General features: G+C 42.5%; 1 protein-coding gene across 11 annotated transcripts in view; it reads right to left on the bottom strand.

Annotated features, from left to right (window-relative positions):
- Positions 1 to 14,270, bottom strand: part of LOC133400345 (citron Rho-interacting kinase) — a 50,172-nt gene that overhangs the window by 18,423 nt on the left and 17,479 nt on the right. For all 11 annotated transcript variants that reach the window (XM_061672870.1, XM_061672872.1, XM_061672873.1 and 8 more), the window contains 10 exons: positions 12,978 to 13,118; positions 11,681 to 11,806; positions 9,493 to 9,588; positions 9,231 to 9,347; positions 8,919 to 9,028; positions 8,581 to 8,755; positions 8,000 to 8,197; positions 7,841 to 7,894; positions 4,323 to 4,520; positions 2,651 to 2,844 (listed from right to left, as the gene is read on the bottom strand). In XM_061672870.1, coding sequence (XP_061528854.1) covers positions 2,651 to 2,844; positions 4,323 to 4,520; positions 7,841 to 7,894; positions 8,000 to 8,197; positions 8,581 to 8,755; positions 8,919 to 9,028; positions 9,231 to 9,347; positions 9,493 to 9,588; positions 11,681 to 11,806; positions 12,978 to 13,118 — 1,409 coding nt within the window. The remainder of the gene's footprint in view (positions 1 to 2,650; positions 2,845 to 4,322; positions 4,521 to 7,840; positions 7,895 to 7,999; positions 8,198 to 8,580; positions 8,756 to 8,918; positions 9,029 to 9,230; positions 9,348 to 9,492; positions 9,589 to 11,680; positions 11,807 to 12,977; positions 13,119 to 14,270) is intronic.

Below are 14,270 nucleotides of genomic sequence, written 5' to 3'. Positions count from 1 at the left end.
GGTGGAGGTAAGCAACAACATTAATAGCAAACACTATCTCCCAATATAGAATGGGTCACTTATTATACTTTGTGAACACGTAACAGGTATTGTGGTTACATTAGATGATGGCCTATTGAAGCTGGTGTGACAAAGTAAATATATTTCTCAATAAATGATGCATTGAACAAGTCTGAATACACTTTCCACTTATCAATGTTTGAAAAGGAAAACTATTAAAAATGGACATAGAATATAATAATACAAAATAAGAGTACATTTAGTTGATGTGACACTGTCCCATCCTATATCAGTTTCTGTGAAGAGGTGTGTGTACCAACAAAGTCATTTCGCACATTCAACAACAACAAGCTGTGGTTCACTGCCAAACTTAAGCAGCTTCGCCAAGCTCAGGAGGATGCATATCAAAGTGGGGACAGGGCTGTGTATAATCGCGCTAGAAACCAGCTGACTAAATAAATTAACATTGCAAAGTGGAACTAGGCAAGCAAAGTTGGAAAAACAGTTTAGTGCTAACGACCCTAAATCAGTCTGGCATGCATTCTAATCGCTGACAAATTACAAGCGACAATCCCCCCAAGCTGAGAACAATAGCACAGTAGCCAATGACTTAAATACCTTCTACTGCAGATTTGAAAAGGACACTTTCACACCCCACACCCACCCAGCTGCACCAACGACCACTATCACACCACCGACTTCAGCGTTAACCATCCGCGAACAGGATGTGAGACGCATCTTTAAACAACAAAAGATTAACAAAGCGGCAGGACCAGACCATATGTCCCCATCCAGCCTCAAAGTCTGCGTTGACCAGCTTGCTCCAGTCTTCACACAGATCTTCAATTGATCTCTGGAACTGTGCGAAGTACCATCCTGTTTCAAACGCTCCACCATCATTCCAGTCCCCAAGAAACCTACAATCTCGGGTCTAATTGACTACAGGCCTGTCGCCTTGACATCTGTGGTCATGAAGTCCTTTGAACGTCTCGTGCTGGACCACCTCAAGAGCGTCAGAGGCCCCCTGCTGCACCCCCTGCAGTTTGCCTACCAAGCAAACAGGTCTGTGGATGATACAGTCAACATGGGACTGCACTTCATCCTAGAACACCTCGACAGTGTAGGGACCTACGTGAGGATCCTGTTCGTGGAATTCAGCTCAGCGTTCAACACCATCATCCCTGGACTCCTTTCATCCAAGCTTCTCCAGCTCAGCGTCTCACCTGCCATCTACCAGTGGATTTACAGATTTCTGACGGGCAGCACACAGCAGGTGTGGCTGGGGGAGACCACCTCATCCACACGCAGCATCAGCACTGGGGCACCCCAAGGTTCTGTCCTCTTTCTGCTGCTCTTCTCTCTCTCTACACGAACGACTGCAACCGGCTGTCAAACACCTGAAGTTTGCAGATGACACCACTGTCATCGGCCTCATCAAGGTCGGTGACGAGTCTGCATATCGACAGGAAGTGGAGCGGCTACAGCTGTGGTGTGGCCAACACAACCTGGAGCTGAACACGCTCAAGACTGATCGTGGACTTCAGGAGGCATCCTTCGCCACAGCTGCCCCTGACGCTGTCCAACTGCCTTGTGTCACCCGAGACCTTCAAGTTCCTGGGAATTACAATCTCACAGGACCTGAAGTGGGCGACCAACATCAACTCCGTCCTCAAAAAGGCCCAGCAGAGGATGTACTTCCTGCGGCTTCTGAGAAAGCACGGCCTGCCACCGGAGCTGCTGAGACAGTTCTAAACAGCGGTCATCGAATCAGTCCTGTGTTCTTCCATCAGAGTCTGGTTTGGTGCTGCTACAAAAAAGGACAAACTCCGACTGCAACGGACAACCAAAACTGCTGAAAGGATTATCGGTACCCCCCTACCCACCATTGAGGACTTGCACGCTGCCAGAACTAAGACAAGCGCGTGCAAAATCCTCTCGGACCCTCCGCATCCCGGTCACCAGCTCTTCCGGCTCTTTCCCTCAGGTAGGCGCGACCGATAAATGCAAACTAGAACTAGCAGACATTCCAACAGCTTCTTCCCTCTTGCAATCAACTTCTTAAACACCTAACCTACAAATCCATTGCAACATGCTGGCAATTTTTTGTCTTTTTGTCTTGAGTTTGTTGTCACATTTCTGTCGGGCCAATTATATATTACTCGTGCACTAACTGCAGTAGTCTCGCCACGCTGCACTATTTGCATATCTGTTGTTGACCAATACTGGCCACTCATGCCAGAGTAGCATCTGCTCCATTTGCACACTGACTGAGGAGTATCTGCAAAATGTGCACAATCAACATTGTCCCAGACTATTGTACTACTTGCTTGAAGTCACGGCGCCCTTTGCACAATGGTCATTGCACCGGACTAATGTAATATTAGTCATTCGAACTGCTCTAAGTGCTAGAGGCAAAAAAAATTTAAAAAGTGTATCGGCATTACCAAATAACTAGCAACCTTTTATTGCTCAGTGACTGTTTTTTGTCAGTGTCTTTATGTCTCCAAAGTGTTCTCTGTCAATTGATTGTCTGTTGTCATACGAGAGCGGCTCCAATTAGCGGAGACAAATTCCTTATGTGTTTTTTGGACATACTTGGCAAATAAAGATGATTCTGATTCTGATTACTGCCTCCATGTGTTCCACTTACCTGTTCTGTTTCTCGGTGTCCAGCATTCTTTGGACCTCCCTGGTCCTCCTCTCAGCCTGGTTCTTCTCCTCTTCAAGAGTTGTCCTCCAGGCATCCCACTGTCTCTCCTTCTCCAGAAGCTCATCGTTTAATGTCTCAAGTTCCAGAACTTGCTCCTCCAACATGGTGCATGTAGTCTTCAGTGTCTCAAGGTTCTGAACAAAAGTGAGAGATTGAGGTTCAATTATACACTTGGATTTACTTCCTTAAAAAACTAAGCTAGGTTTGAATTGACAGTCAGAGAGATAATCTATTGACATAAAATGTGTTTTGTCGAGTGCACCTGTATAAAAGCCGCACCCTCTAAATTAAATAAATAAATAAATAATCACCCATAAGGCAAATACCACACATAATGCACTGTGCTACCCATTTGGTGTGCAAACTACTGCCAAACTTAATGTAGGAAACGAAACAAGTGGAAAGAGCACAAATTAACAGAGAAGTGACCTGCCAAAACCAAATAATGTAACACAGTGAACCTACAGACTAAATAATAGGACCCGAACTCCTGTCAAAAATGTTGTTCTGAAATAGCATCGATACCTGTGCGGTGTCTTAAATTACACATTTTGACATGGCATTTTTCGGTTTGCATCACAAAGCCTACACAAAGAGCTGTTCTCAAATGTTGGGAGATAAATATAGCCTGTGCTGGTCTTGCAGCATCACCACAGCTCTCTGAAGTCCAACGCTTCCACAGCTGACACGACCTGGGAGTGATGGGATGACACATTCCTCCCTCCCACACACCACCCCATCCCTCATATATTCCTTCCATGGCTGGTTACACAACCAGCAGGACTGAGAGCGCTACTGGACGCCCACGCACGTCCTCCCACAGGAGCAGTGCACGCATCGCACGGCCTCCTCGCTCTCTTGCTGCACAGATCCAATCAGACTATAACACATTAGAATACAGAACTATTCGGAGAGTTTCTGCTGCCTGATTTACACTTTGCACTGTCAGAGCTGGGAGAAATGTCTTGGTCTCCTGTCACAGGTTGTGGAGGTATCACATAAGGCATGTTAGTGAAAACCCAGCATCTGACTGGCTATGAGTGGGCGGTGCAAAGAGAAAGCAGACTGAACTGAAAAACTATCGGTAGCTGATATAAAAATATACACACATTGTTTTTGACAAATCGGCGCAGAATATTCAAAACCAGTTTACAAAAATGCAACATTTGTTGGTTTAAAGCAAGATGGGAGATTGTCTATGCTTTTGTTGTATTTTGACAATTTAGGTTAGACATTAGAGAATGTGGGCGGCACGCTTGCAAAATCATTACAAACCTCACCGAAACGGCTTTCAATTAAATTCCAGGAGGAACAGAAAAGCAAAATAACAGTAGCACATCAGTCAGAGTATAGAAACAAAACTCTCCATCCATCCCTCCTTCACACAGCTTCCTCACAGGTGAAAAGAAAAGATAGATTAGGGTTTACCCATCTCAACTGTAATGTAGCCGACTAAACTGAATTGTGACCTTTGGTGGAAACGTGGTGCATTGCTACAAATAAAACGAAATTGGAAACTACTTCACACATTAAGCTGCAGTGAATTATTTGTCACGTATTACCGATAATCATTACACTCCCAAGAGGTTACAAACCTCAGCCATCACGTCACCTGTTTTTGGTTGTTAAGGTGCATCTCTCGGTCAGCCACCTCTCGACGCAGCTGGTCCACATCCTGGCTGAGCTGCAATCTGTCCTCTCTCTCGTCAGAGGCTTCATCCAGCTGCTTGGACAGGTAGAAGTTCTGGCGGTTCAGTTCAGCATTCTCCTGGGTCAGGGAGGTCAGCTGCTCCTCCAGGTCAGTGATCACCTGAAGGAAGTTATGAAGACACTGAGATTATCACGAGTAACACAGCAAGACAAAAACAGGTTGAGTAACCACTTGTAACTAGTCTTCAGGTTTTATTGCAAAGTTAGAAATACAAAATCATCTTTAGAAGCAATCAATTTCCTCATTTCACAGGCCAATCATTTCATTCTACTCCAATCATCCATGCTCACTAGCTTGCTCTCCACACGGTTTGAGTCTGATGAGGTGGCACGTTAACAGCCCCCCGCCTGTTGTCAGTTCTCAGGAGAACATGTAGCATGCATAACATCAAGGGGCGGGGGAAGGGAACAAGAAGCAAATCTTTTATGTGAATAAATGAGGTGTCTGTTTTGTTTCGACTCAGAACGTTTTTTCCCCTGAGGCAGGAGCCTGACAGCAGCATCTGAATACTTGAGTCTTGGTGCAGAAGTCAACAGTGGACTGGATGTTGTGGTGATCTGCAGAGTCTCGACGTGTCTGTCATTCAAATCCTTTCCTCTGCCAGACATCCTCACCATTGCTGATTACAAACTAATCAAAACTGGCTGCGAAAGTTCTGGGAGTACAGAGAATCACAATTCCAGGAGAAGGGAGGTTCTTGTGTCATTGTTTCTGAGGTTTGCCATGATGCCATCATTGTACTGTAAGCTTTGGTAGGAGCAGGGAAGCCATTCAGAGGCTTGAAAATGTTGCTTTAAAGCAGGGATGGGCAACTAGGATGATCACAAAGGCCTATCGTCCTGACTGTGAACATAGGAGAGTTATGACATATTTTTTGAAAAGCTAAAATAAAACGGTATTTTTGAAATTAAAACTAATTGAAATTTATTCTTCAACCATGCATACATTATACTAATTTCATTCACAAATACATAATAATAATCTAACTTTAATGAACAGACTAAAAATGTCCACATTCATGATTTTTTTTTTTTTTTCCCCCCCCAAACAACACAATTTCATGGGCAGAGGACACATTTGAATAAGACATCATGCACTTATAAATGAACTGTCAATAGATATTGTACATACTGTATGAGTGGCTAGCTCCCTTAATAATTAATGTAACATGTTAGCGACAATAACATATTTGCCAGCTCTTGAGTATTTGCCAAGTCCAATACCAAGCACACTACTGTAAACACTGTCTGTGAAAACGTCTCCAAATATGACTGACAACTATTCTTCTATTGGTCGCCGCAAGCGCTGGGAGGGACAAATACAGTGATGGCGCACTTAGACCCGTTGCGGATCCATGTCTGGTGCCGAGCAGCTGAATCTGTGTATTATTTTTTCTTTGTATTTTCAATTGGCCATCACTAATAAAAATATTGAAAAATGACTTATTCTTTTTTTGTTTTGGATTTTAATCAAACACACACACAAAGCCAGCTTCTTCATATTCCAATTTTAAGGGGAAAAAAAAAACCAAAGGACTGACTTACATTTTGATAATAATATACTGGGGCGCCATGGTGAACGACTGGTTAGCAAATCTGCCTCACAGTTCAGAGGACTCGGGTTCAACGCCGACCTCGCCTGTGTGGAGTTTGCATGTTCTCCCCGTGCCAGCGTGGGTTTTCTCCGGGCACTCCGGTTTCCTCCCACATCCCCAAAACATGCGTGGTAGGTTCATTGAAGACTCTCAATTGCCCGTAGGTGTGAATGTGAGTGCAAATGGTTGTTTGTTTCTGATCGGTTTGGCGACCAGTTCAGGGTGTACCCCGCCTCCTGCCCGCAGTTATCTGCGATAGGCTCCAGCATGTCCTCATGAGGATAAGCGGTGTAGAAAATGGATGGATGGATGGATGGATAATGTATACTGTAGGTCAGGTTTACAGTAGAGCTGGGAATAATAAACCGACGCCACCGGATGTCTGTTCGTAAAGGCGAGAGATTGGTCTGTATCGGTAGCAGACTCCGTTATCGATACGAAATCCGCCAAGAATCCTGAGATACGTCAGTTGTAGGGCTGCGGACCCGATATCGCGAGGCTACGAATCGGTTGCCTGAAGGTTTATGGTTTTCATCTCGTAAAACAAGTACGAGAGGTCTCGCTCTTTCCTCCGCAGGTAACGTTATGTTTACAACCAAACGCAGCAGTGCGAATCGTATCGAATTGTTCCGCCAATAAAGGTGTAGTTTTTTAATCTAATCGCTACCTGTGTATTTAGATATTTATCGAATCGGCCTCATGCCAGAGATTTCCAACCCTAATTTACAGGACACAGACATTTGGTAATGGGCATTAGAAGTAAAGCTACATTAGCGTGTTAGCCATTACAATCAATCCAAACAATGACCCATCAAATGATCCGACAGCCATATTATAGTATTATAGTATGTTTGAAGTGTTACTGTAATCTGCTTCATACATTACATCTGACACAAAAGATATGCTTTCACTGCAGTTTGTATTTCCAACCACATTATTTATAACTCATTCATGTCCCCAAGAAACATTTTATTTGGACTAGTAGACTTACAAATGATTTACTTCAACAACAGTTATTTTCATTCTTATTTCAATCATTGTACAGGACAAACAGGGAAGTGCGTCTGTATACAGTGGATATAAAAAGTCTACACACACCTGTTCAAATGCCAGGTTTTTGTGATTTAATAAATGAGGGGACGTCACCTTCGAACAATGAGATCACTCTGATGCTTTGAAACCTCTCTGGGGACCATGGAGGTGCTATAAAATGTGCCTACTCGAATATCTGAATTTCATCTGGGGTCAATCAGAGGCACTTTAAATGGTGGCAGGTGTTTGCTGACTCTCATTTCACATGAGTTTGAATCCATCTATCCATCCATCCATCCATCCATCCATTTTCTACACCATTTATCCTCACTAGAGTCGTGGGTATGCTGGAGCCTATCCCAGCGAACTGCGGGCAGGAGGTGGGGTACACCCTGAACTGCTTGCCAGCCAATCACAGGGTACCATACTGCACGAGTTTAAATGTAACTGGTGAATTCTGAACACAGCCACATCTTCAGTCACTGTATAAGAGAGTCTGCATACTTGTGCAACATAACCTGTTTATTTTCACTTCCCCTCCCTATTTTTTTTTTCAATTGAGTTTTTATAGATCACAACATTCGTGGCGGAAAACGTTTGGAAATTATTGTTCTCGTTTTTTACATCACACAAACCTGACATTTGAACAGGGTTGTGTAGAGCTTTAATATCCACGGAACTGTGTAGTAAATACTGTTCACATACTGTATACAGGAAAAGCAATAACCTTGATCACTAGATGACAGCCAGTAAGTATATTCACGGAAAGACAGAAGTATAGTGCGCTGCTTACCGCACAGCTGTCCCTCAAAGCATCATATTTTCGTTGTATCTCATCTCTATGCGCCTGACAAGATAGAGAAAGGACACATACGTCAGATATTACGTAGCACCTGAGTAACTCCAAAGAATACATCATCTTTAGTATCCTCCTTTTCTATTCATGTCTCACTCTGAGCACAGTGATCTCCTCCTCAGCCTCAGCAGTGGTCTCTTCCAGCTCAGTCTTGGCATGCTGCAGTTGGCTCTCCAAAGCGCGGCGAGCCGCCTGCAGGTTGTTGATCTGGGCTTCGCGCTCTTGCAACGAAAGTGTCACCTCTGTCACCTGCCGCTCGATCTCCAGCTTCTGTTCCTCGTGCTCCAGTCCAATCTATAAAGACAGATGTAGGAAGAATCCACATTCAGGGAGGAGCCAAGGTGTCTGAGACATGTTATGAAATGAATTAGCTACATTACATTGAATAATCACTGTACTTCTGTGTCTTGTACTGTATTTATAATTACTCTCAATATTCTAGTTAGTAAGACATTAAACATCAAACAATCAGCAATATAGTGGGAGTGTATTTTGGACAGCAGTTATACTGTACTGTACTGCACTATATACTGTACATAGACTGTGCTGAGTATTTTGCACACTGATCACAAGTTCACAACATCTATTTTATCTGTGGCAAATCTTTCCCAGTTGCTAAGAATGAAGTTCAACCACAGAAAAATATAGCAGGTTCATCATCAGAATTCACTGTGAACCTCTCTGAGCCTGCTTTCCATCTCTAAGACCCGACTCTTGTGGGTATGCTCTTGGTGACTTGTTTTCTCTAGATGCTCCTCAAGTTTGGCATTCTGGGCTTCCAACTTCCCGGCCTGAGACTCCAAGTAGAACTTCTGCTGGCGAAGCTCTGAGATCATCTCTTCCTGGGCTTTCCTGCCATGACCACACAGCCACAAGTGTAAACAGCTCAGTAATAGGCGAGGCTTCTGAAAGATTGTATTCCATGCACGTACAGTACAATCTATAAATAAAATGACAAAAAATGGCATATTGTACAAATAATAGTTGAAGGATATTGACAGCAATCACTACTTACATATTTTTCTGGGTGTATATGCTGCTGTTGGCTGCTAGTTTGTTGGCCTCAGACAGCTCGGCAATTCTCTGCTCCAGGCTGTTCATCTTGGACTCCATTGCATTTATAGTCTAGATAAAAAAATAATTATCAGTATAATTTATTAAAATAATAAATGTGAAGCCAAGATTTACATTGTGGACTGAAGGACTGGTGTGTTTTACTCCTCTGCAATGAACAAATACAGATAATCTAAACAAGAAATCTATGTCAGTGTGATAAATGTGAAAATATGCCCGGAATAGTGTCACTTCCTAGCTCGTCAGCGCTTACCGCCTTCTGTTCACTGATGATGCTGCATTTCTCCCGCACCTCCTCCTCATATTTGCTCTGACTGCATTCCAACATTTCTTTATCAGCCATGTCCGCCTTCATTTGCGACTCCAACACCTGCAGGGCAACCCACAAAAACAGGATACTGCTTGAGAAGATGTTACACCTACACCTCAACTGACAAAAGCAAGACTTGCTAAATAGGCATGCCTTCTATTATTGTTTTACTTCGCAACAGTGAGCAGATATCAAAATATTTAACCTTAATCTTATCTTCGTATAGTTTCTCCTTCTGCTTCAGATGGGTTTCCAACCGTTGCGCTGTGGCCTGGGAATCTCGCAGGCCTTCCTCAAGCTCCTACATAAAGTCAATGTATTATACAGTGCACATGATCGCAAAACATAGTCAAAGGTTAACTGATTTTCTATTGTCAAGCATCGTTCAGACAGATTTAACATCTTATACATCCATCCGTTCATTTTCTATAACGCGTATACTAATTCGGACTGCAGGTGTGATGGAGCCTATCCCATCTGACTTTGGGCAGAAGCGGGGATCGGGGTACAGCCAATCGCAAGGCACATACAGACAAACAAGAATTCACAGTTACATTCACACCTAAGGACAGTTTTGACTTTTCAGTGACCCTAACATGCATGGTTTTGGAATGTGGGAAGTTAGCCGAGTACTCAGAGAGTACAGAGCGAACATGCAAACTCCACACATGATGGCCAGAGCCTGGATTTGAACCCCCCAACCTTGTGAGGCGGATATACTAAGCACCAAACCACCATAACGCCATGATATACATATATATATATATATAAATAGATAGGCGATAACAGTCTTAAATTTTCTCCAAAATGGACGGGGCGCCTTATAATGCGGCACGCCTTATGTGTGCACCGAGTTCCAACATCTATAAATGTTGTTGTGTGATGAGCGCTCCGCTTGACTTTTTTTTTGACGGCTTGACTGACTGGGAGCATTTCCTGCCGACACGCTGCTTATACAGAGGAAAAGCGGACGTGGCTGAGGACAGCATGCGGACATAAAGGGGGAAGGGTGCGTGAAGGAGGACGCTAAAGCTACCTCTCCAGTAGGTATATACCGCCGGGGTGTGCATTGTGCAAAACAACATTGGTTTGGCGAAGGACCCCTGAAAATGGCACCTACGAAGAGCTTATGCTTACGAAGCACACTTTAAACTGCAAGCTATCAGTTGCGCGGAGGAATATGGGAATCGAGCAGCCGCGAGAGTATTCAAGATCAACGAATCCATGGTTCGCAAGTGGAGGAAGCAGTAAAACGAGCTTCGCCAAGTCAAGAAGACGAAGCTGAGTTTCCGTGGGAGCAAGGCGAGGTGGCCCGAGTTGGAAGACCAACTCGAGAAATGAATTAATGAGCAAAGAACAGCCGGGAGAAGCGTCTCAAGTCACCATTCGACTGAGTGCAATAACTCTGCCATGTGCAGCAAGAGAGGAAGCTTGCCATCATTCCGGGAGGCTTGACGAAGAAACTCCAACCGCTGGACATTGGTGTAAACAGGGCGTTCAAAGTGAAGTTGCGAGCGGCGTGGGAGCCATGGATGACAGATGGCGAACACAGCTTTACCAAGACTAGGAGGCATTGCCGGGCGAGTTACGCCACAATTTCTGAATGGATTGTGGTTGCTTGGGCTAACATGTCTGCTTGCACTGTTGTTCGAGCTTTCGTAAAAGTCGGCATGATTTCTGAGGAGACTGACTCCGACAATGACAAGAGGGAACTCGGCGTGTTTGATTGAGAACTTGCCCAGCTGTTCATTTCGGATACAGAAGATGAGGACTTTGATGGATTTCTGGATGAGGATCGATCAAAAAATAACATGAGTACATTGTTAAATACTTCAATAAAGTACAACCGAACTCAGTTTGCTCCCGCTGCCTTTTTAAAAACATTGTTTTAGCGTGCATGCATGCTACCATATGTTTTAAGCTACCGTATGTTTGACCATGCCTGCGCCCAATAATACGGTGTGCCTTATGTATGTGTTAAATACAGAAATAGACCCCGTAACTGAGACTGCGCCTTTTGATACGGTGCGCCTTATGGCCGTGAAAATACGGTACCCTAATTTTTGTGAGATAGATAGACAGACAAACAGATACGGTAGATATATAGTGGATACATAGATGCAGTAGATTCATTCTGTAGGTGTGAGATTTTGCCAAACCATATGTAAAGAGACGCCAATAAATTGACGAAGAGTATCTAAGGATAACCAGCTTTAGAATCAAATTTGTGCTTGTATGGTGTGACAATTAACAATTGTATATTGACGTTTTTTTCTGAAAAGATTTATTAGAAATGTTATGTAAACCTTAACTTTTTCTCTACAAAGATGACAAAAAAAATAAAATAAACCTCACACCTCCTCTGATTGTTTAAGAGATGAAAGGTGGGTTACCAGAATTTTATCTGCCATCTGCTGAATTTGTTGGCCCTTGCTCTGGATGTCATCCTTCATTTTGGTCTCGCGGCGCTCAACAATCTCAAGCCTTTTCACCTGGTTCTCAAGTGTTTTTCTACCATCCTGTTCACACCCACACAAACGCAGACATCATTACACATATTGGTGTGATGGTTCTGGCAGTCTTCTCAATTTAACTGCATCCTGATTGCTTGATATTTAATATGTCAGTGTATTTCATTTGCAACCTTATGTGTTGTCAATGGGACAGCAAGCCTACACTCTTCTGCAAAAGTATTGGAACAGTGCAGCAAAGTCCTTTATTTTACTGGAGACTGAAAACATTTGGCTTTGACACCCAAAGATAAGTATGAGACAGGAGATCAACATTTCAGTTATTTCCACGTACTTAGATCGGGATCGAATAAACAACTCATAAGACAGCATTATTTGTAACAAAATACTTACTTATATACTTACTTACTTACTTATTTTTGGGTGGGCAAAATGATTGAAACATGAATAAGACTTCCATCCTTTGCTTGCAATAAATGCATTATGCCTGTAACCCACTGCCATCACCACATTTTTGCATTTTAACTTTCTGATGTTTCTCCAGGCATCCATCACAGCCTCTTTCGGTTTTTGCAATCTGTACCAAGATTACAAATTGTCGTATTTCGTAAATAACATTGAGATATTGCAAGCATTTTTGTGCTACCAAATGTTTCTGATTTCTGATTCCAAAACTAGTTTATAAATTTCGGGTATAATAATATGATGAGGTGATTTGGCTTTTAGGCTGTTACAGCCGAACAAAACCAAAAAAAAAAAATGTTTTTAAAGATGAGGTGATTAAAGAGTTTTATGGTTTCACAGTCATAACGGCCCTCTGAGGGAAATCACAACTACAATGTGGCCTGCGAAAAAAATGAGTTGGACACCCATGCTCTATAGGGTTTAGATGTGACGATTGGTAAGCCTGTCCAATGCCAGCCCAAGCCATTTCATTTTTCAAAATACTTGGAAAGAAAAGCTGAAATGCTGATCCCTTATCTCATATTTTGATTTGAAATCCAAATGTTTTCAGTCTACAACAACAACAAAAAATAATTGGCCTTATGGTTCCAATGTTTTGGAGGGGAGTGTAGCTACTGTGCTTAACAGAAAACCTGTGATATAACAATGAGCAAAACGTTTTCTTGAACTGCAAAGTAGTGTGATATGACAAAGAGAGTAAAAATAGGAACCGGTTGGAGTCAACACCCATAAGGGAAGCTACAGGTTTATGTACCTCAGTCTCACGGAGACGTCTTCGCAGACTGTCACTGGATTCCTCCTTGTTCTGTAGCCTCTCTAGATCTCGCTCCATACGCTCTTTGGCCATCTTCATGCTATGGAGATGGTCTGTAGCTTCAGAACTGGATTTTAATGCCTAGGAATTAATGTTATTTTTAATTTCAATTGATTTTCATTCTTTATGATAATTACCGGTTTAGTTCTTTCGCCACAAACAATTTGATCAGACATGACAAACACATTTCTATGATGACGTTATACTTAATAACTAGAAACTTCCCATGGAAACTTTGAATGAGTCCAAAACCCACATTTGTGAAGAATTTATTGAGTTCGGTTTGTCTTGTGGAACCTTTGGCATCAACAAAAAGGAAAGTCTTACAATAGTCCAATTTTGAACGACCGGTTGCTAAAACTGTAACTTTAGCATGCTAACATAATAACAAGACACCAAAAATAAAATCAATAAATAAAAACCTGTACAGATAAAACAAAGACATATCAATAAGGATTTGACTGTGCCCTGTGGTCAGGCAGTACTGTGAAAGAGAATAGATCAAATGCTAACATGCTAACAGTTGTTATACTAACACTTAACATGATAGCAAGCTGACTGGCGAAAGTACTGAAACTCAAAGAAAAGGAGATTACATTTTTCATTGAGAATTTATACAACAATTGGTATGCTATGACAGTATATAGCGACATAGCAACCTGAGTACAGAAAGTGTTAAGGCAGATTGATAAGGATTTTACATTGGGCCCTGTGGTCAGATACACTTTTAAAGGAGATTAGCTCAAACTAACATCCTAATTTTGTGATGGTAACAAATAAGAATATTGCAGTCTGAGTGGAGAAAATACTGAGGCACATTAATGGATGAGCATTTTCATTCTGTCCTGTGGTCAAGTGCTATTTTAAAAGAGAATAGCACAAATGCTAACATGCTAAGAGTTGGTATGCTAACATATAGCAAGATGCCACTCTTGAGTAGAGAAGCGTTATCAGGAATTCCAGCGGTGTTCTCGGCAGGACACACCCCCCTCCAAAATTTTTTAGCGGTATTTCTGTGACTCACATTCACTCTCACGAAACGCAACATACACTAATTGAAACAGGCTTTCTTGGCTGAATTTGCTCTGCCACTTTCAATCAACAGAGAACAGCGAGTTTAATTTTTTTGAAAAAAAGATTCACACCAAAATGAAGATCGGAAGCATGTGAACAAAATGAGATGAGAAACATATCAGTCTGTGACTGTATGCCAGTGCAGCATGCCTATTAGAA

This window comes from Phycodurus eques, chromosome 3, assembly GCF_024500275.1.
Source record: "Phycodurus eques isolate BA_2022a chromosome 3, UOR_Pequ_1.1, whole genome shotgun sequence".
NCBI classification, from domain to species: domain Eukaryota; kingdom Metazoa; phylum Chordata; class Actinopteri; order Syngnathiformes; family Syngnathidae; genus Phycodurus; species Phycodurus eques.
The sequence above is the reverse complement of the archived record's forward strand: the minus strand, read 5'-3'. Positions and strand labels throughout refer to the sequence as shown.